The sequence below is a fragment of the Rhinoraja longicauda genome, chromosome 4, assembly GCF_053455715.1.
Source record: "Rhinoraja longicauda isolate Sanriku21f chromosome 4, sRhiLon1.1, whole genome shotgun sequence".
NCBI classification, from domain to species: domain Eukaryota; kingdom Metazoa; phylum Chordata; class Chondrichthyes; order Rajiformes; family Arhynchobatidae; genus Rhinoraja; species Rhinoraja longicauda.
The window spans coordinates 86,222,969-86,246,907 of record NC_135956.1 but is presented as its reverse complement, the minus strand read 5'-3'; the positions used below and the strand labels follow the sequence as shown (position 1 = coordinate 86,246,907).

The 23,939-nt window shown below is 42.8% G+C and overlaps 1 protein-coding gene across 32 annotated transcripts in view; it reads right to left on the bottom strand.

The window, feature by feature from the left end:
- clasp2 (cytoplasmic linker associated protein 2) overlaps positions 1–23,939 on the bottom strand; it is a 278,703-nt gene that overhangs the window by 52,251 nt on the left and 202,513 nt on the right. For 22 of the 32 annotated variants that reach the window (XM_078398275.1, XM_078398276.1, XM_078398283.1 and 19 more), the window contains 3 exons: positions 23,881–23,904; positions 22,028–22,272; positions 21,881–21,944 (listed from right to left, as the gene is read on the bottom strand). In XM_078398275.1, coding sequence (XP_078254401.1) covers positions 21,881–21,944; positions 22,028–22,272; positions 23,881–23,904 — 333 coding nt within the window. The remainder of the gene's footprint in view (positions 1–21,880; positions 21,945–22,027; positions 22,273–23,880; positions 23,905–23,939) is intronic. The other 10 variants (XM_078398278.1, XM_078398280.1, XM_078398286.1 and 7 more) reach the window with 1 other exon arrangement.

The window sequence follows — 23,939 nt, the reverse complement described above, 5'->3', positions numbered from 1 at the left end:
TATATGTATATACATAATATATACATCTCAGCAACTCACTTAGCCAAAACATTTGGAAACTTTTTAAACCTAGTAAACTATGTTGTTAAACTTATGAGAGAAATAGTGCTCTCACGTGCTGCTTAGTAATGTTATAAATTAGCCACCCAAGAAACACGCGAGTTCCTATATGTTTGAACATAGATTTTGGGTGCGAGATTCACATTAAGCCCGACTTTAATAACTCCGCATTGCAAGGTCTGGCTGCATGGAAATAAAAATTCTGGCGATAACTATCTGGGTGATATTTATGGCAGAAAAAACATTCCCATTATAAGCGCTTCCTGTATTGCGTATGGGTTACGCCCCGCGGACCCTTGCTTAAGTCAGATGTAATGAGAGTCGTAGAAAGTGTGGAAACAGGCCCTTCGGCCCAACTTGCCCACACCGGCCAACATGTTCCAGGCACACTAGTCCCACCTGCCAGCATTTGGTCCATATCCCCCCAAACCTGTCCTATCCATGTGCCTGTCTAACTGCTTCTTAAATGTTGGGATAGTTCCTGCCGCAACTACCTCCTCTGGCAGCTTATTCCATGCATTCACCACCCTTTGTGTGAAAAAGTTACCCCTCAGATTCCTATTAAATCTTTTCCCCTTCACCTTAAAACTATGTCCTTCACCTTAAACCTAATGTCCTCTGGTCCTCAATTCACCTTCTCTGGGCAAGAGACTCTGCATCCAAAGGGAAATTGGAAAATGGAATGGAAGTCGGAAATGGAGGTGCTGCTGCGCACATGTAAACTTACGATTTGTATTGTGCCGTACTAGTGGGAATCCAGTGGGAGCTTTAATATATTTCCTTTATTCGTCCCACACCAGGGAAATTTACAGTGTTACAGCAGCAAAGTGGATAGCAAGAGATCATTCATTATAAATAAAAGTAAAGACAAGGATAAATTGTATTCCTTAGCTGTTACTGTTGACTCGTCTGCTGGGAGCAGTGCTGGTTGTGCAGTCTCACAGCAGCAGGAAGGAAGGACCTCCTATATCTCTCCTTCACGCACTTGGGGTGAAGGAGTCTGTCACTGAAGGAGCTACTCAGTGCAGTGACGGTGTCCTGCATGGGGTGGGAGTCGTTGTCCAGTAGCGATGTTAGCTTTGCCATCATCCTCCTCTCTCCCACCGCCTGCACTGAGTCGAGGGGGCAACCCAGGACAGAGCTGGCCTTCCTGACCAGCTTGTCGAGTCTCTTCCCTTCCGCCGCTGAGATGCTGCTGCTCCAGCAGACCACTCCATAGAAAATGGCTGATGCAACCACCGTGTTGTAGAAGGTCCTTAGGAGTGCCTCCTGCACTCCAAAGGACCCAAGTCTCCTTAGCAGATAAAGTCTGCTCTGGCCCTTTTTGTATAGCGCATCGGTGTTTTTGGTCCAGTCCAATTTATTATTGAGGTAAACACCCAGGTACTTATAAGAGTCCACCCTCCCGATGTCCATTGCCTGGATGTTCACCGGTGTCGGGGGGGACCTGGCTGCGCCTGCGGAAATCCACCACCATCTCGCTGGTTTTCCCCGCGTTGATCCGGAGGCGGTTCCGCTGGCACCAGTCCACAAACTCCTTGATCAGTTCTCTGTACGCCCTGTCATCGTCGCCTGTGATGAGGCCGACGATGGCAGAGTCGTCAGAGAACGACTTTGGTGCAGAGACCACGCTGGAGCATCCACGAGAACACTCAACTGGCCGGATGCGCAATAGTGCAATGCTATCGAGGCATGCAACTCGGAAATAAAGCAGTCGGCTTAAAGATTTGCCTATGTAAATGCAAGTTTATGTAAGTTACCTGTTATGCAAGTCAGACAGTGCCTGTACTGTTTTATCATGGTACAATTTTGCAATTATCCTTTAATTTTAGTTTAGCAGGGTGATGTAGGAAATTCTGAAAATTACAGGAAAGCTGAGTAATTTGTAATATGTTTAACCCAAAAGCTTACATACTAGGGAAGCATGATGGGAAAAGAAGCCAACATAGTGAAGAGAACTTAACGATGTTAGAAGAGGCAATAAATAGATTTATCAGGTGTTTGGATTCCACAGCATAACTGTCTAAAGGTAAAACAAATGTTGGGGGGTAGTAAACCTAGCCGAGGGCAATAAAGATGATCAGGAAATAGTGTCTATTATTGAGTCCATTTGTTAGATAAATGGAAGAATGGTTTTCTAATAGCAGGAAACAAGAGGTTAAAGATAACTTTGGTGAAAAACAAAGATGAATGGCAACAGAGACTTTGATCAATGATGAATTATTTCAAACATGTAACCATTGTGTTGTGAGAATATAAACATGCGGTGGGTGTTGCGAATCTTTGAAGCACTTTGGGTTCTCTCAGAGCGTTTCCCTGTGCATACTATCAAGGCATTGAATAAACTGACTTGTTTCCAAGATTCACCGCTGCTCTATGAGGTGTTCATTGTGTCTGATCCTATCTGAGCCGTAATTAATAGGGGATCTAGGCCTCACAAGAAAGCGAAATTCAGGGTATGGGTTAAACACAAAACTCCCTCCAACACGGTAAAACTGAATATTATCATAGAGTTATATAGCAAAGGCAGCCCACTGAATCCATGTGGTATGTTAAATACCCATGTTCACTAGCCTTACACTAATCCCATTTTATTCTCCCTGCATACCCTTCATGTTCCACCATTTAGACAATAGACAATAGACAATAGGTGCAGGAGTAGGCCATTCAGCCCTTCGAGCTAGCACCGCCATTCAATGTGATCATGGCTGATCACTCTCAATCAGTACCCCGTTTCTGCCTTCTCCCCATACCCCCTAACTCCGCTATCCTTAAGAGCTCTATCCAGCTCTCTCTTGAAAGCATCCAACGAACTGGCCTCCACTGCCTTCTGAGGCAGAGAATTCCACACCTTCACCACCCTCTGACTGAAAAAGTTCTTCCTCATCTCCGTTCTAAATGGCCTACCCCTTATTCTTAAACTGTGGCCCCTTGTTCTGGACTCCCCCAACATTGGGAACATGTTATCTGCCTCTAATGTGTCCAATCCCCTAATTATCTTATATGTTTCAATAAGATCCCCCCTCATCCTTCTAAATTCCAGTGTATACAAGCCCAATCGCTCCAGCCTTTCAACATACGACAGTCCCGCCATTCCGGGAATTAACCTAGTGAACCTACGCTGCACGCCCTCCATAGCAAGAATATCCTTCCTCAAATTTGGAGACCAAAACTGCACACAGTACTCCAGGTGCGGTCTCACCAGGGCCCGGTACAACTGTAGAAGGACCTCTTTGCTCCTATACTCAACTCCTCTTGTTACGAAGGCCAACATTCCATTGGCTTTCTTCACTGCCTGCTGTACCTGCATGCTTCCTTTCATTGACTGATGCACTAGGACACCCAGATCTCGTTGAACTCCCCCTCCTCCTAACTTGACACCATTCAGATAATAATCTGCCTTTCTATTCTTGCTTCCAAAGTGAATAACCTCACACTTATCTACATTAAACTGCATCTGCCATGTATCCGCCCACTCACACAACCTGTCCAAGTCACCCTGCAGCCTTATTGCATCTTCCTCACAATTCACACTACCCCCCAACTTAGTATCATCTGCAAATTTGCTAATGGTACTTTTAATCCCTTCGTCTAAGTCATTTATCCCATCATCTCTATGATTATAATTAACACATAAAGATAGTATATCCCAATAGAAGGCAAAAAACAAGATCATACTGTCAAATGCATAGGTCTGTTTACAATTCTGCAAAGGCTCATAGCTAACAAAATAACTGCCCTAATCACCTGATATATCATTGCAAGGATGAGATGGATTGTATCCGATCCAGGGAGAGCTAGCCGACTGGATAGAACGTTGGTTTTGTGGAAAGAAGTCGAGTGAGATGGTGGAAGGTTCAATTAACTTGTACGTCGTTGGAGTGTGGGAGAAAACTGAAGCACCCCGAGAAAACCCACATAGGGAGAACATGCAACCACTGTGCAGACAGCACTCGAAGTCAGGATCATAGAACTAGTTACTGGCATCGGTGCTCCTAAACTGTTCCTGTCCACATATCTGTCCAGATGTCTTTCTAAAATCATAAATGTATCTACTTCTGGCAGTTCATTCCACCATCTGAGGAAAAAGTTGCCCTCAAGATCCCTCTTAAATTTCTCCTCTCTTACCTTAGGTCTATGCCCTCTAGTTTTAGAATCCTCTAACCTGGGAAAAAGACAGCGAGGTTCAGTGTATCCAAGCCCCCATGATCGTGTGCACCTCTGTCAGACACCCATACCTCTGGATCTCTCTATTCTTTAACACCCTCTATGATTCTACCATTTATTGTGCAAGTCCCAAAGTGCAAAACCTCACACTTGTCAAGAGTTCAATTCCATTTGCCATTCCTTGGCCCACATTCCTAACTGACCTATTTTATTTTTGTTTTATTTTTGATAAAACGATTTCATACTATTTAACTTTCACAATTGTATGTTCAATCTGTTGTATTGTATTGACTGGGAATAAATAAATAAACAAATAAATAAATAAATAAATAACTGATCTAGATCCTACTATAAACTTAGATATCTTCCCTTACTGTCCATTATGGCACCAATTTTGGTGTCATCTTCAAATTTCCCAACAACACCCAACACCCCAAATCGTTAATTCAGAAATCAAGCAGCAGTGGACTCAGCACTGACTCCTGTGGCACACCACAGGTCACAGGCCTCCAATCAGTAAAATTACCCATCACAACTATCTTTGGACTCCAGAGTCAATTTTATACCCAATTGGCTAGCTCATTTTGGACTCCATGTTATCTAATCTCCAAGGCACCATGCGGCTCCTTGTCAAAGGCCTTGTTAATGTCCATATGAATAGTGGTCACTGTCCTGCCGTCATCAATCCTCTTGGTGATCTCTTCAAAATTTATTCACAAAATGCTGGAGTAACTCAGCAGGTCAGGCAGCATCTCAGGAGAGAAGGAATGGGTGACGTTTCAGGTCGAGACCCTTCTTCAAGAAGGGTCTCGACCCGAAACGTCACCCATTCCTTCTCTCCTGAGGTGCTGCCTGACCTGCTGAGTTACTCCAGCATTTTGTGAATAAATACCTTCGATTTGTACCAGCATCTGCAGTTATTTTCTTACTCTTCAAAATTTATAATACATGATTTCCCACATACAAATCCATGCTGACTATCCCTAATCACCTGTGCCTATCTAAATGCTGGTAGAACCTGTCTGCAAGAGTCCATTCCAACAACAAGTCTGTATGGTGGCGCAGCTGGTAGAGCTGCTGCCTCACAGCGCCAGAGACCTAGGTTTGATCCTGATCTCGAGTGCTGTCTGTAAGGAGTTTACATGTTCTCCCTGTCACTGCGTGGGTTTCCTCTGGGTGTTCCTGCTCCCCCCCCCCCATCCAAAAGGTGTGTAGGTTAGTTGGTTAAGTGGCCTCCGTAAATTGCCCCTAAAGTGTAATTTAGTTTAGAGGTACATTTCAGAAACAGGCTCTTCGGCCCACCGAGTCCATGCCGACCAGCAATCCCAGTGCACTAGTACTATCATAAACACTAGGAACAATTTACTATTTTACCTAAGCCAATTAACCTACAAACCTGTATGTCTTTGGAGTGTGGAAGAAAACCGGGGCATTCATGGAAAACGCACGTGATTCCGGGGAGAATGTACAAACTCCGTATAGACAGCACCTGCATTCTGGATCGAACCCGGGTTTCTGGCGCCAGAAGGCAGCAACTCTACCACTGCGCCACCGTGTCGCCCTATGTCGAGTGGATACGAAAGTGGGTTAACATAGAACTAGTGTGAACGGGTGATCGATGGTTAGTGTGGACTTGGTGGGTCGGAGGGTCCAGTGGCCTGTAATTCTCTGGCTTCTCCTTGCTGCCCTTCTTAAATAACAGTGCAACATTAGCAACCCTACAGTCTTCTGCACTTGTCATCATTGATCTCAGTCAGACAGATCTGGCAGACTGCCAGTTCCATCACAAGCATGCCCAACTATTTTCCTTCAACCATTTCAGTCAGAGAGTTGTAAATCTGTGGAATTCTCTGCCTCAGAAGGCAGTGGAGGCCAGTTCTCTGAATGCATTCAAGAGAGAGCAAGATAGAGCTCTTAAGGATAGCAGAGTCAGGGGGTATGGGGAGAAGGCAGGAACGGGGTACTGATTGAGAATGATCAGCCATGATCACATTGAATGGCGGTGCTAGCTCGAAAGGCCGAATGGCCTACTACTGCACCTATTGTCTATTGTCTATTCCTGAGAAAACATTCCGATTGTGCTATGAATCAGTTACCAAATTTGATCATAAATCCTCAACAGATTATAATTCACAAACTGAGTTTTTTTTGGGGGGGGGCGCAACTGGAGCGGGTGGACACAGAGTGGTCAAACAGCAAAATTGTTCAAAACAGCAAATCCATTCTTAAAACAAACATTTTCCAATTACTCAGTGAAAGCCTCACAGTAAGCATTTTTGATAACCAGAATGATAATATGCCCTATTACCTTTTCTAATAAAACACAATATGCTTGATCAAAAAAATTGAAACGTTATTATGAATATAAATGTCAATCTACACATTATTGCCAATCAGAAATATACAGCATTCGCATAATGATACAAGTTACAAAATGTGCTTTCATGAGCACAGTAAACACAATCCTACTGAGCAGGTGATTTATTTTCATTTCCACAGCTCAATATAACATGAGGAAATGTCAACAAAAAGTTCCAAACTGCAATAAAATTCTTGCAGCAAAATCAACAATAAGGAATTTATATGCGTGCTGACTCACAGGCTTGCAAGCATTAGAAGGGCCCTTCATTATATACAGTGCATTCAGAAAGTATTCAGACCCCTTTACTTTTTCCACATTTTGTTACGTTACAGCCTTATTTTAAAATGGATTACATTCATTGTTTTTATCATCATTCTACACACACTACCCCATAATAAAAAAGCGAAAACAGGTGTTTAGAAAATGTTGCAAATTACAAAGAAATTACTGAAATATCACATTTACATAAGTATTCAGACCCTTTACTCAGTACTTTATTGAGCCACCTTTGGCAGCGATTACAGCCTCAAGTCTTCTTGGGTATAATGCTACAAGTTTGGCACACCTGTATTTGGGTAATTTCTCACATTCTTCTCTACAGATCCTCTCAAGCTCTGTCAGGTTGGATGGGGAGCGTCGATGCACAGCTATTTTCAGGTCCCTCCCGTGATGTTCGATCAGGTTCAAGTCCAGGCTCTGGCTGGGCCACTCAAGGACATTCACAGACTTGTCGCAAAGACACTCCTGCGTTGTCTTGGCTGTGGGTCGTTGTCCTGTAAGAAGGTGAATCTCCGCCCCAGTCTGTGGTCCAGAATGCTCTGGAGCAGGTTTTGATCAAGGATCTCTCTGTACTTTGCTCCGTTCATCTTTTCCTCGATCCTGACTAGTCTCCCAGTTCCTGCCGCTGAAAACATCCCCACAGCATGATGCTGCCACCACCATGCTTCACCGTAGGTATGGTATTGGCCAGGTGATGAGCGGTGCCTGGTTTCCTCCAGACGTGACGCTTGGCATTCAGGCCAAAGAGTTCAATCTTAGTTTCATCAGACCAGAGAATCTCCTTTTACTGAGGAGTGGCTTCCTTCTGGCCACTCTACCATTAAGGCCTGATTGGTGGAGTGCTGCAGATATAGTTGTCCTTCTGGAAGGTTCTCCCATCTTCACAGAGAAACTCTGGAGCTCTGTCAGAGTGACCATCGGGTTCTTGGTCTCCTCCTTGACCAAGGCCCTTCTCCCCTGATTGCTCAGTTTGGCCGGGCGGCCAGCTCTATGAAGAGTCCTGGTGGTTCCAAAGTTCCTCCATTTAAGAATGACGGAGGCCACTGAGCTCTTCGGGATCTGCAATGCTGCAGAAATTGTTTTATACCCTTCCCCAGATCTGTGTCTCAACACAATCCTGTCTTGGAGGTCTACGGACAATTCCTTCATCTTCATGGCTTGGATTTTGCTCTGACATGCACTGTCAACTGTGGGACCTTATATAGACAGGTGTGTGCCTTTCCAAATCATGTCCAATCAATTTAATTTACCACTGGTGGACACCAATCAAGTTGTAGAAACATCTCAAGGATACTCAATGGAAACAGGATGAACATAAGCTCAATTTTGAGTGTCATAGCAAAGTGTCTGAATACTTATGTAAATGTGATATTTCAGTTATTTCTTTTTAATTACTTTGCAAAAATTTCTAAACACCTGTTTTTGCTTCTTCATTCTGGGGTATTGTGTGTAAATTGATGATTAAAAAAATGAATTTAATCAATTTTAAAATAAGGCTGTAAAGTAACAAAAAGTGGAAAAAGTGAAGGGGTCTGAATACTTTCTGAATGCCCTGTAGACATGAGAAATGGCAGTTCATCTCGTGAAATGGCTCATGCCTCAAATAATGTAAGAATTTAAGATAATTTCATATCCATTTCCTCTATTATTTTTGGAATATTCTTTCCACAAAAGAAGACCAGGAATATGTAAATGTCATCCAATGCACCATCCTAATAATGCCAATACGCAGGTGCACAAAACAGGTAGCAATTTCATCTTGTGAATAACATTTGTGCACCACCCGAGGCATTAACACCACTCGGTCAGGTCTGCATAGTTATAAAATATCAAGTGAGGTCTACTGTAGCATAAGATGTTTGCTCAGATAGGCCAATAATATTTTTCTGCAAAACAAACGAGAGTAAATTCCTGAGCTGAATTTTTCTGGCAAAAAAAAACATGTCAACAAAGCATGGACTGATTGAAAGAAAAATTATTGAGCTCATAATAACAATTGTAAAGTAATAGGATAGAGATTCATGCAATGCAGATAAGGTGGCATATGCAAGTATTAAAGGTATTGTATGCTAGATTTTGGGGTGACTATAAATGAGATTCACAGATTATTCTAAAAATCCATAAGGGGACTTGAAAATTATGAATGGAATGAAGTAATTAAAAGGTTACTTCCTTCTCTGACCTTCATGCCTTACCAATAATAGCTTCCATCATATAGAATCCGTACAGAACAATTAAAGAACAAATTCCTAAATAAAAAATCAAGGGAAGGGAAAATGTGCCTTTAGTGGCGCTGCGGTAGAATTGCTGTCTTACAGCGTCTGAGACCCAGGTTCGATCCTGACTACAAGTGCTGTCTGTACGGAGTTTGTACGTTTCCCCCGTGATCTGCGTGAGTTTTCTCCGAGAACTTCGGTTTCCTCCCACAATCCAAAGACAGGTTTGTAGGTTGATTGGCTTGGTATAAATGTAAAAATTGTCCCTAGTGTAGGATAGTGTTAATGTGCAGGGATTGCTGGTCAGTGCGGACTCGGTGGGCCGAAAGGCCAGTTTCCGCGCCGTATCTCGAAACTAAACTAAAAGTTCAATCAAGTTTGTAAAATGATGCCTGATATTGATTAATGGGTGTATTTTTAAGATTGATGAAACAGAACTTAATAACCTGCAATCTTAAATGGCATCAGCACACATGTCAAAATGATATCCTAGCCCCAAAATAAACTAATTTCAATGAACCATAAGCTTTAGAAGGAATCGACTTGTACTACATCAGCTGTATTCTAACAAGGTGTTCTTTACTCAATCATTATGTCAGATGTACACTCAAGAAAGTGGTGGTACTGATGTTGTGAATGTTGGTGGGAAAACTGCAGAATTAAAATAAGCAGGAGGTGAAGACTTTGGAGTACGCAACATTTTTAAGTGGAAATGACAAATGCAATAATTTTGAGCTGAAGATCCCGAGATCAGTATTGGGGTGAAGATCAATGATTTAGGAGCACTGATATCAAGTATAGACACAAGAGACTGCTGCTTCTCATAAGGTGCTGACAATTGAACTGTTGAAGGAGTCCAGCACCTTTATCTACAATGCAATGAAGCTGATACACCATAAAGTGGAAAATGCAGTAGCAATCTAGATCCATGTCGTCTCCACTCATTAGAAGGGTGCAATAACCATTTTCATTTCTTCAGTGTCAAGAGATTCTTCCATGTAGAAAGGCCTCACAATGTAAGCGTGACTGAACAGAATTCATATTGCATTTGTGTCTGCTTTTATTTGATTCTTGTGAGTGCATTACAGTACATATAAAAGTTGTTTATCAGAGTTTGAGGCTGAAAAACATTGGAAAAACACTGCCAGGTCCTCGAGCATAGTATCGGCTGAATGGGTCATCTTTGTTCAGATTATTTGGCTACCTATCAATTCTAGAAATGTATTTATCTTTAACTTAGATCTACTTTTGGTTGCCAGATGTTTAGAATTGCAATAAACAAGAGTCGAGTTGAGTTTATTGCCACATGTACCGAGGTGCAGTGAAACGCTATTGTTGCATGCTAACAAGTCTGTTAGCAGTTATTGTGTACAAACCATGGCATCCAAATGGGTAGTAAAATCAGATCACATTTGGTTGGACAAGTTCTGAACATAGTTAATCTTGCAAGCATATATTAGAAGAGGTGGCACAGTGGGTACTGCCTTACAGCGCCAAACACCCAGGTTTGATCCTGACTACGAGTGCTGTCTGCACGGAGTTTGTATCTGCTCCCCGTGACCTGCGTGAGTTTTCTCTGAGAGTTTCGGTTTCCTCCCATGCTCCAAAGACGTACAGGTTTGTAGGTTAATTGGCTTGGTATAAAATGTAAAATTGTCCCTCGTGTGTATAATGTACAGGGTGATCGCTGGTCGGTGCTGACTTGATCTTGGTCCGAAGGACCTGTTTTCATGCTGTATCTCTAAACTAAAACTAAACTAGACTAAGAGTTGGTCTGACCAATTCCACAGTAAAAAAAAGTGATGAAGCTATATTTTCAGGTCTATGCACGTGTGAAACAAAAATAATTCTGGACAAGGATCTCCCAATTATTCCAACAAAAGATATTAAAGCTCGGGAAATGCTTATAATACTAGCCAAGGTGGCACATAAGAAGGAAATTGGGAAGTATAGTGGTGCTCTCGGAAGACAGCGTTGCATCAAAGGTTTGTTAGCCTAATTGGATCAAAACAGGACTGAGGGATTGAAAACTTAGTGACATCCAAAATCTAAAGAATGCCCATCCATGAACAGGTCAGTAAGTATCTTCACACCAAAGACCCAATGAAAAACAGGAGGTGGCGGCGCTGTGCAGCAGCTGCGGCTCACCTGCAGTCCGTTTGTCTTTTGTGTTTTATGTCTTAATTGTAGTGTTTAGATGTGATGTAGTGTTTTCTGTGGTTGTGTGTTATGTGTGGGGGGGGGGGGGGGGGGGGGGGGGGGGGGGGTGGGGGGGAACTGTAAAAATTGTCTCTTCCGAACGGAGACGTGACCTTTTTTCTGGGTGGTGTCTCCGTTCCCGCTGTGGCCTACCATCGGCCAAACACCTGGAGCTGGCGGCCTCCAGCTGGGACCACCTGGGGCTCTGGTTCGCAGAGCCCGCTGACCGGACTGTACTCACCACCTGCGGAGCAGGCTGCCTTCGGAGGCTGTGGTGGCGCTACGAGTGCGGCTGCGACTCGCCATTCGGAGGCTCCGACCGTGGGCCGCGTGGATATCGGAAGCTCACAGGCCCTAGGGTGGGGGCCGACATCGGGAGCTCTGGCAGCGGCTTCGTCCGCCCCGAATCGCGGGGCTTGAGTCGGCCCGCTGCGGACCTTTCACCGTCCGGCGCGACCTGGAATAGGCCGCGGGATTTTCTCTGCCTGGCGGGGGCTTCAATGTCGGGAGCCCCAACATGGCAATTTCAACTGCCGGACCACGGGAGAAGACGGCAGGGAAGAGAAAAGACATTCTGGCCTTCCATCACAGTGAGGAGGTGACTGGAGGAGACTCACTGTGATGGATGTTTTTTTTTTGTTTTGTGTTGGTTTGTGATTGTGTGTGTTATTGCTTTATTTTTATTGCTTCTTATTGTTGGACTGTGGGTAACGGAATTTCGTCCAAAAGACATGTTTGTTTGGATGACAATATAGGCGATTCTGATTCTGAAATACTGAAAGTGAGTGCAGCCACAAACATGAATAAGTTTTAAATTATAAACTGGGAATGATCATACAGTTAGCTAGTGCATCGGAAGGTTTCCTCAAACAGTAAAAGGAAAACCAATGTACCATTGAGACAAGATGTACTAAACACATAGACCAAAACTGCAGACGCTGGAAACAAAAGTTTAAATAACGGCATGTTGTGTGCCAGAACTACCAATGTTATTTACCTGCAAGGTAATGGAGGCTATTGGCAAATATGAAGAATAATGTTTCAGGCAGTTCAAAACCAGGACCTCCCAACAAACCCAAAATTACCTGATCAGCGATGAAACTCAAAAATTGAATAAAAACCAAGGACTGAAACAAAATTCTATAATAAACCCTAGGTGATCCTGTGAGGGAGGGGGAGGGGAGAGGGTGCTGCACCAATGCAGGAGAGGTTTGGGCCCAACGGGTCCACTTGGTCTAGTAGTACATACAAGTAAAATTAAAGCTCAAACACGTCAAAATAAATGAATGAGGGAGCTGAACCTTGAATGGGAAACATTTAACAATGAAGTCATGAAAGGCAATTAGAAATTTAAAGCAATTTTTGATTCCAGATCCTTGATGGTCTTAAATGGGAAAGTCACTCATTTTGTTTATAAGGCATCTTACTGATAGCTCATCTGTCCACACCATGAACTTTAAAACCTCACATATACCAAAATAATCGATGGAAAAGGCATACATTTTATTAATTCTACATGTATTGACTATTATGGCAAAATATATGGCCCTGAATTTCTCAATTTTCATATCCATATATATTTGTTACAGATATGTTTGTGTGGATCCAATCTAAAATATTCTCTCTCTTAATTTCCAATAGTCTGTTTAAAAACAAACAAGATTTATAATTTGTCCCAATATAAATGTTATACACAAAAAGGCTAAACATACTTTGGGAAGATGGGATGCCCTGGCCCTTTTTTGACCACATGCATCTTGTGCAATGTAATATATTCCAAACACCTTAGAATATCCAGGCAAATAGGAAACATTCCACCGCTGTGCCAAACATCAAAATACAAAGATGATGTAGCAAAAACACAAGACAAGCAATGCCAGCTCATTAGTAGAGTACTGCATTATTAATATTGGAATAAAATTAACTACTGGTTCTTATTTACACAACAAGTGTTGAATAAAATACTCAGGCTTCCAGAGTACCATGTACTGTGATCAGCAGTGCAAAAGATTATTTTTTGTCATGCAAATAAACTTCCAACAAATGCTGAACACACTTACTCTCTATTGAGAGTTCCAACACAAGGGTTTGCATGCAAAAAAAAAGATAAACAGACTAATTAGTTGCCATCGGTACAATACCTATGGGGAAGAAAGCATATTTAACATATTTTTTTAATCACAGATTTATGCAAATACAGTGCAGGTTCTTTTCAATTTATACTGTGCTGTCTTTGCACTGCACATTTATGAAAACTTCCTTTTTGTTTGTGTTGAAGTTACAAAATGGCTTCACTCCTCCCCTTTGCTAATCTTCTCAAACGCTGCAAAGTTCCAGTAAAAACGTAACCTCCTACGACCCTGCCAAAGATTGCATAGCATCAGGCCACTTCATTGATGATTATGGTGCCGGGAGGAGGAAAAAGACAAAAAACATGAGCATGATTTCCCATGAAATTCCCACAAGAAAACAGACATAAATGGTTCATGCACCCCTCTTATGCAACAATCACATGATGGATCATAGGTTGTTGAAACTCAGTACTCAAAAGAGGGGGGGGGGAAAGGCAGACAATTGAATATGCAGAAAGATGGATAAACAACTATGAAGTTAGGACAGTTCCTATGGAATAGTCCTTTGTATAGGTCTGAGGTTGTAAACCTCTTTGATAGGAAAAATATACAATACATATTGAATACTTATATTGGCAGCTATTCAATTAACATAGCATACAAGATAGTTCCATGTGAGGAGGGATTAGGGCAACTATATTTGTACTCATCAGTCTTTAAAAGAGGGGAATCTAAATGAAATTTACAAGATTTTGACGAGGCTTGACAGATTGGATGAAGGGTCACAATTTCAGGTTATCTGGGAAGCTATTCAGGATTAAAATGAGGGAAAAGAAGAACCAAGGACCTGCAGATGCTGGTGCTAGAGTAAGGCAAACCATTCCTCAGCCCCCCTGCCCAATCGATCAAAGTCCTGTTGCAGTTTTTGACCATCATCTTCACTACCTACATCACCACTCACTTTTGTGTCATTTGCAAACTTGCTAATCTTGCCATGTCCATTCTCAACCAAATCATTGATATGGATGACAAACAGCAATGGGCCCAGCACCAAAACCTGAGGCACACCACTAGTCACAGGCCTCCAGTCTGAAAAACAACCTTCCACCATCACCCTCTTTTTTTTTTTTTTCTATTGGAACCTAATCAAATGTACAGCACTTTGGTCAACGTGGGTTGTTTTTAAATGTGCTATACAAATAAAATTGACTTGACTTGACTTGACTCTGCTTCCTTCCATGAAGCTAATTCTCTATCCATTCAGCCATCTCTCCTTGGATCCCATGCACTCTAACCTTCCAGAGCGGCCTACCATGTCGAATGCCTTGCTGAAATACATATATACATCAGATTTGTGATATTATCTCCCACGTACAAAAGGATGCTGATTATCCCTAGTCAGCCCTTGTCCATCTAAATGCATGTATATCTTATCCTTCAAAATACTCTCGAGTGATTTTCTGTCGCCAGATGTTGGGATCACTGACCTGTAGATCCCAGGCTTTTTCCTGCAGCTCTTCTTAAAGGGCACAACATTTGCCACCCTCAAGTATTCTGGCACCTTGCCTGTATTTAATAATAACTCATAAATCTCAGCCAGGGCACCAGCAATTTCTACTCTAGCTTCCCACAGTGCCCTTGGATATATCTGATCAGGCCCGGAAGATTGAACTCCTTCATACATTTTAGGATGTCCAGCCTCCGGCTGTCATGCTGACTGTCCTCAACACATGCCATTAATTGTCCCATGTTTCCTGGTCTTCATGTCTTTCTCCGTGGTAACGATAGAGGAGAAATACTCAATGAGGACCTTCCCATCCCCAGCTGCTGCTCCACACATTGATGAATACTTGATTTCTTAGGGATCCTATGCTCTCCCCAGTTCCCATTTTTCCTTTGATTTAGTTTTAGTGTTAGAGATAGTGCGCGGAACAAAAGGCTCTTCGGCCCACCGAGTCTGCACCAACCAGTGGTCCCTGCACATTAACACTACTCTACACACACTAGGGCCAATTTACATTTATACCAAACCAATAAACCTACAAACCTGTACGTCTGTGGGAGGAACTTGAAGATCTCAGAGAAACCCCACGCAGGTCATGGGGAGAATGTACAAACGCCTTACAGACAAGCATGTGCAGTCAGAATTGAACCCGGGTCTCTGGCGCTGTAAGGCAGTAGCTCTACCACCATGTCACCTTTGCCCCTTTGATATACATGTAAAATCTCTGGATTCTCCCTGATCTTACCTGTCAGAGCTTTCTCATGCCCCCTTGCTGACCTCCTGATTTCCTCCTTACATATGCTCCTCAATTCTCTATACCTCTCCAGGGATACATATGATGCCAGCTGCCTATGCCTGACCCATGCCTCCTTGTTTCTCCGACTCCATTTTTCCTGTTACTCCCACCTACCTTGACCTTCACTCTAAGCAAGAACGAACATATCTTGAAATCTTACTGTCTCACTTTTAAAAGTATCCTACATCGTGCTCCTGTCAATACTGCCTACTGAACTCGCTGTTATTGCCTTCTGCGCTGACTTCCAGTCTCCCACCTACCGTGCATAACCTTATAGAGTGCCTTGCCGAATACATCAGGAGTCTGTTGTAATTTTTGATAACCATCTTCAGTATCCCAAAATGGCGGCGCTGCCATAGCAGCTGCGGCTTATCTGCGGTCCATTTGTCTTTGTGTTTTTGTTGTTTTTTTGTCTTAATTGTAGTTGTGATGTGGTGTTTTTGTGTTTGTGTACTATGTGTGTATGTGGGGGGGAGGGGGGGAACTGTAAAATTGTAAATAGGTGTCCCTTCCGAACGGAGACCGGACCTTTGTTTTCTGGGTGGTGTCTCCGTTCCTGCTGCGGCCTACCATCGGCCCAACTCCTGGAGCTGGCGGCCTCCAGGGCTCCGCTTACCATCAGCAGAGCCGGCCGTCTTCGGAGGCTGCGGGAGCAGCTGCGACTCGCCTTAGGCTCGGGCCGCGTGGATGCCGACATCGGGAGCTCCGGCAGCGGCAGCGTGTTCGCCCGCCCCGGATCGCGGGGCTTGGTTCGCGGACATTTCACCGTCCGGCGCGGCCTAAGATAGGCCGCGGGATATTTCTCTGCTGGGCGGGGGCTTCAATGTCGGGAGCCACGACCGCCCCGACGTGCAGCAACAGCGGCAGCAGCAGCGTTTTCGCCCGCCCCGGATCGGACTTATCATCGGCGGAGCCGGCCGTCTTCGGAGGCTGCGGGAGCGGCTGCGACTCGCCTTAGGCTCGGGCCGCTGCGGACCGTCCGGCGCGGCCTGCAACCACAACAACCTGACCGCGGGAGAGGACAGCAGGAGAAGGGAAAAGACATTGTGGCCTTCCATCACAGTGAGGAGAGGACTGGAGGAGACTCACTGTGATGGATGTTTTCTTGATGGATGTTTCTTTTGTGTGTTTTGGGGGTTGTGTAATTTTAATGCCTATTTTGATGCTTTTGTTGTTGGACTGTGGGTGACTGAATTTCGTCCAATTTGGATGACAATAAAGCTATCGAATCTTGAATCTTGAATCTACGATACCGCCCACTTTGTGCAAACTTACACAGCACATTCTCATCCAAGTTGTGAATGTAAACGGGAAACAGCAATGGAGCCAGCGCTGATCCCTGAGGCACACCACTTGTCCTACAGTCCGAAGAACTCTCTTTCACCACCATCCCTGCTTGCTTCCATGAAGCCAACTTTGTATCCAGTTTGCTAGCTCTCCTTGTATCTAATGCAATCTAACCTTCCAGAGCAGCCTACAATGCAGAACCTTGTCAAAGGCCTTGCCGAAGTCCATATAGACACGTGTATGACCTTGCCCTCATCAACATTTTTAGTTACCTCTTCAAAAAACAAAAAATCAAATTCATAGGACACAATCTCCCATGTACAAAATTATCCCTATTCAGCCTTTGTCTATTCAAAGAGTCATAGAGTGAGACAGGTAGATACAAAATGCTGGAGTAACTCAGCGGGTCAGGCAGCATCTCAGGAGAGAAGGAATGGGTGACGTTTCGGGTCGAGGCCCATCAGTCTGAAGATGGGTCTCAACCCGAAACGTTACCCATTCCTTCTCTCCTGAGATGCTGCCTGACCCGCTGAGTTACTCCAGCATTTTGTGTCTACCTTCAATTTGAACCAGTACCTGCAGTTATTTTCCTACACATGGAGTGATACAGCGTGGAAACAGGCCCTTCGGCCCAACTTGCCCACACCGGGCAACATGTCCCAGCTACACTATTCCCACCTGCCCGCATTTGGCCCATATCCCTCCAAACCTATCCGATCCATGTACCTGTTTAACTGTTTCTTAAACGTTGGAATAGTTCCTGCCTCAACTACCTCCTCTGGCAGGTTGTTCCATACATCCACCACCCTTTATGTGAAAAAGTTACCCCTTAGATTCCTATGAAATCCTTTCCACCTTAATCCTATGTCCTCTTGTTCTCAATTCACTACTCTGGGCAAGGGACTCTGCATCTACCCAATCTATTCCTCTCATGATTTTACACACCTCAATAATATCATCCCTCATCCTCCTGCGCTCCAAGGAATAGAGTCCCAGCCTACTTGACCTCTCCCTATAGGCCAGACCCTCTAGTCCTGGCAACATCCTCGTAAATCTTCTCTGTACCCGTACCAGCTTGACAACATCTTTCCTATAACATGGTGCCCAGAACTGAACACAATACTCTAAATGCAGCCTCACCAACATCTTATACAACTGCAATATGATCTCCCAACTTCTATACTCAATGCTCTGACTGATGAAGGCCAATGTGCCAAAAGCCTTTTTGACCACCCTATCTACCTGCGACTCCACCTTCAAGGAACCATGCACCTGCACTCCTAGATCCCTCTGCTCTACAACACTCCCCAGAGCCCTGCCATTCACTGTGAATGTCCTGCCCATGTTATACTTCCCAAAATGCCAACACCTCGCATCTCTCTGTATTAAATTCCATCAACCATTCTGCAACCCACCTGGCCAATCGATCAAGATCCTGCTGCAATTTATCACAACCATCTTCACTATTTGCGACAACACCCACTGCAAAACCATCCACATGCATATATATATTATCCCTCTGAATTTTCTCCAGTAACATACCCATCACAGACGTCAGGTTCACTGGTCTCCAGTTGCCAGAGTTTTCCTTGCAGCCCTTCTTAATTAGAGGCAGAACTTTAGCCGCCCTCCAATCATCTGGCACCTCACTCATGTATTAAGATGATTCATATATCTCAGCCAGGTCTGCCACAATTTCTCTCGCTTCCCTCCATGTCCTCAGATATATCTGATCAGGCTAGGATCTTCCTACCTTCATACAGGCTTGGATGTCCAATACCTCCTCGATTGTAATACGGGCGGTCTTCAAGACATCTCCATAAACTGTCTCAGGTTCCCTAGCTTTCATGTTTTTCTCCACAATAAAAACTCAATGAGTATTTCTCTTACTCATTGAGAACCTTGCCCATCTCCAGCAGCTCCACATATAGATGACCCATTTTGTTTCTGAAGAGCCCTATTCTCTCTCTAGAGACGTACATAACATCTCTCTTTTGGGTTTGGATTCACTTTAATTTGACTTGCCAGAGCTATCTCTTGCCCCTATTTGCCCTCCTGATTAACTTCTTCAATATGCTCCTCAGTCCTTTAAGTTCCTGCAGTGATACACTTGATCCTCGCTGCTTACACCTTGGCTACGCCCACTTTTTCTTGACCAAGGTTCCTTACTCCCAAGTTGCTGTTCCCTTCACTCTTAATACAAACATGCATGACTTTTAAAATCAATCAGTTTGAAGACGGTCCCCACTCAAAACATCACATCACCATGTTCTCCAGGGCCACTGCCTGACCTGCTGAGTTACTCCAGCACTTTGCATCATTTTTTTGTAAACCTCCTTGAATATGGCGCCCTTCTGTGGTGACATTTTGCAAGCAGCACAACTACTAAGAATCAAATATAGCAATTCTGAACTTATCTGGATAAAATAAAAAAGCACAAATCAGTGCTGCAACTGACAAGTAATCCATTTAAATGGAATAGCTATTTCCCTTGCTATCTCCCAACAGCAATGGAACTGCTGATTGTAAAGGAATCCCCAATTGCAGGGGAATCCCCCACCTCAGCCAGGGAGGATGGCAGATATAGTGGGTACAGTGCCAGGAAACACCAGGGAGGCCTCAATTATGTCCGGAAACATAGCCAACGGGCGGGCTTGCAAGCATCTGCAATTCCTTGTTTCTACCCTTTTCACATCTCATACTCTGCCCATATAGCCTCGCAGGACGAACCATCAGTAATGTCAATAGACAATAGGTGCAGGAGGAGGCCATTCGGCCCTTCGAGCCAGCACCGCCATTCAATGTGATCATGGCTGATCATTCTCAATCAGTACCCCGTTCCTGCCTTCTCCCCATACCCCCTGACTCCGCTATCCTTAAGAGCTCTATCTAGCTCTCTCTTGAATGCATTCGGAGAATTGGCCTCCACTGCCTTCTAATCAGGAGGGCAAATAGGGGCAAGAGATAGCTCTGGCAAGTCATCATGGAATACTGCATTGACATTCACCTCAATCAATAAAGCAAGTTCCTTCCTCATTTACCCCTACCTCTGTTTTATCTGTAGTACAACATTAAGCTGCCAGTCCTATCCCTCCCTTAGCCAGGTTTCTGCAATTACTAGAACTTCCCAGCCACACATGCCTATCCATGCAGAGTTAATTTGTCTTATCCATCAGGCCTGTCGCATTGAAATAAATGTAACTTAAACCAGCAGCCCTGCCTCCCTCCCTGCTGCGCTTCTGCCTATCCGGTCTTCTGACCACCTTCTGTGCCAACTTGCAGCCTCTCACCTGCCTCACTCCTGCATTGGAACCCATGATGAATTAATGCTAAAATGGATTGTCAACAACATTACCAAGCAAACCTCAAATGTTTTTGTTTCAGAATTATAGATTACTTCAATCAACCAGTGCTTGCAATCGAAGATATAAACTTAATGCTTCTGACCGTGAAGAAAAAAAATAGAGGTCCACCATAAAGGATCAATGGTGGTCCATCCAATGTCAACTCAATGCTTCCCATAGCTAGACTCACACAAACTCTATGCGAAAAAATGTTCATATTGCATTGGGTCAGCTTTGCAGAATTGAGAGACCTTCAACATGTGACTTTCATTGAGATGGAGGTCATGGAAAACACACAAAAGAAGATGACTTTCTGCGTTTGAAGGAATCTGGTGTCCATCAGCAACAAGGAATGAACCGCAGAAACTATCGCAATTATCTAGGATCTTTCATGCCCTTGAGTCATCCCAAAATACCGTAATTAGAAATTGTGAAGAGATTTCCAAAATAGATGTGCTTTCGTGGAAGCTGTCACAGCAATGAGAACACATGTAAAGTGAGAACACAGGAGCTCACTACTGGTCCCACAACCAGGAAAGAAATAATGACCTAATAACCTATTTCAATGCTCTACGTTGATCTGCATAACTATTTGTCAGGCTGCCTGGGAGAACTCCGCTGCTTTTTGTCAAAGATGCCGCAGGAGCTTTTGGATCTACCCCAGAAGACAAATGGTGCCTTGATGTAATCTTCCATCTGAAACAAGGCAGTTTGTTGGTACAGAACTACCTCAGTGTTACACTGAGATGTCAACTTAGATTATATGGCCAATTGCTGAAATGGATCTTCAACATTCAACCTGCTGATTCAAAGGTAATAGTGTTTCAACCAAGCAATGTGTAAATGTTCATTGAGCAACGTTATACTGACTGCCAAAGTGTAAAATCTAATAAATCAAAGAAAGATTTTCCACAAAACAAAGGTGCGTTGTATTTTTCCAGTCAGTTCTTAAAAATGCATCTCTTGGTTATATTTTACAATTAAGATGGAGACATTTAATGTGCTATAAAAACCATTATAAGATATTCACAAAATTTTAAAGTGTAATCAATTTTCTTCCTTTGAGATATCCTCACTAAAGAAAGAGGAAGAAGCCCATTTGCCCTTCGAGATTATTTACAATCCATGGTTTTAAATGAGGAATATTAATTTAATTAGGTTAGCTGTATTATAAAAAGAATAACACTGTGTTTTGATTAGAGTATGACATTCGTTTTTCAAAAGTTCTGAAACTGTAATCATATTCAACATTGCAATCAACAGAAACAATTCAACCTCGTAATTTAAAAAAAGATGCTTTCCATCAACGTTTGAACCTCGTGATGCTTGTATTCATTTAAAATAAAATCTGAACGGAGAATTTGGCATTAGGCCAATTACATTCCTTAAAATATATAGTGATAGTAATTACATTCTGGAGTTGCAAAGGTTTTTTTTATGTTTGATGTCTGTTTTTAAATAAAATTGAGGTTAATCAATAAATGTTGCCATGTGCTTTTAAAATAATAGCATTAGCGAAATATATAAAAGTACTATTGATGTAACATAAGCGAAATAGAGAAAGAAAACATGAAGCAAAAATACCCTGGCATACCTTGCTGTGTGGATCCGCAAACATTCTCGTGAAGATTTCGCACAATCTTTTCAATTCAACACGACTGTGGAGAAGGCAGTAATTTTTGATCAGTTTACAATACGACAGAACTTTTAAACTAAACGTAAACTTGATGAATTCGTCTACCTTAATGTGCGTTGGTTCTTCAATAAATTCTGTAAGCCTAAGAGGCCCTCTTTCCGTTCAGAAAAATTGGTGCTTGCACAGCGGTTAAGGACCTCAGCTACATCTTCAGTCTGTCTCATGTACGTCGGGATGCTGCCATTTCGAGAACTGTAGGAACGCTCAGAACAAACACTAGATGCATCACTGTTGGCATCATCATCGGAATATATTCCGTATGATTCGTACCTTTTCCTTGTTGGCTTCTTCTGTAATGCAACAGGACATAACAGACACATTTGCTTTTCCACAAAGACTGAAAATTCATTTACGTTCCATTTAAGTCAAATCGCAACTTATTATTACGTGCTAATGAAGTTACTTTAACACTCATCTAAAATAGATACTTGCACATTTGTCTAATTCATAAAATAAATTAACTGCGAAATGGCATGCTTTTAAACTTGGATTTATCGACCACTGTCTCATGAGCTTTATGTTTTATTTAAAAATTCATACAAGAATGTTATTTCAGAAGTCAGAAATTACACGAGTTTAACTTGGTAGAACATAATTTCATTTCAAAAGTAACACTTCAAAGAAAAAATCTACAGCACGCAAAGTTTCACAAATTTAATTAATGCTGCAAAAAATTCACACTCCAGCCGTTGTGGCAATTTTTATATTACCACTTCTGATAGTAGGAATGGGAAGTTAACTTGTGTTACCTTCTTTAGCTGGTTCCCTTCAGTTTCACAGTCCAATTACCAACATGTTGGCATTATTTTAAAGCTAATTGTCATTGCAATTGCTCTTTGTAAATCTCAAATTCCAGGTCAATGGGGAAATTGCTCACTCTCTCTTTGTACCCTAGCCGTTTAATTCTGAACAACTGTCTCATTCTCAACAGCTGTCTCAGCTTTCACCTGAAGCAAAATAAATGTGTTCCTAAAGGATTGCTATTTAATTACAGCCATAGTTTCAAACAGCACAGAAACAGGCCCTTTGGGTCATTTAACCAATATGCCTCACTTCAGCTTTTGCTATTTACCCATGCTTGGTCAAGCCTTTCATCTGTACCGTACTAGTGATATATTCACATCATCCCCCACAGAAAAAAAATATATATTTTTTAAAATCTGCTAACGGCAGAAGGAAATTTGTTTCAAAACACTTTCAATGAATGTAACTTCTGAGCGAGAAAACTACACACTGGGTCAATGAAGTTGACAAGCCATGAAGGTCATGCAACACTATACCTCATCAATGCAGTACAGAATAAATCCCAATACCACCAAGGCTGCCAAGCACACGTTAATACCATTCTATTATAGACGCAAAATGCAGGAGTAACTCAGCGGGACAGGCAGCATGTCTGGAAGAGAAGGAATGGGTGATGTTTCCGGTCGAGAACCTTCTTCAGATTGAACTGGCAGGCTGACAAGAGAGAAGGGTCTCAACCTGAAACGTCATCCATTCCTTTTCTCCAGAGATGCTGCCTGCCCTGCTGAGTTACTCCAGCATTTTGAGTCTATCTTCGGTTTAAAACCAGCATCTGCAGTTCCTTCCTACACAATACTATTCTATTATCCATCAACTTTAGTTGTTCACATCAACAACAATGTGTGGTAAGTTTATGTGAACAATACCTCTTGTAGCTTTAATGTATTAGCCGTTATACCATGAAAGGATGTTGGTATGATTCAGGATTACATTTAAGTTAAAGCTTCGAAATCTAACTGCTAAATATTTCAAGTCTTAAGACAGCAGAATATTAAGATATCAAGTCAGAACGTTGAATTTGTTTATTGAAAAATTCTTAAAGCATGACATCAAATTCTTCATTCACAAATTGCCATGGAAAGAAAGATATCTACCTTACTCCTTATGTCTCCAAGGAGCTGAAGGCAATTTTTGGAAAAAAACATCAAAACGG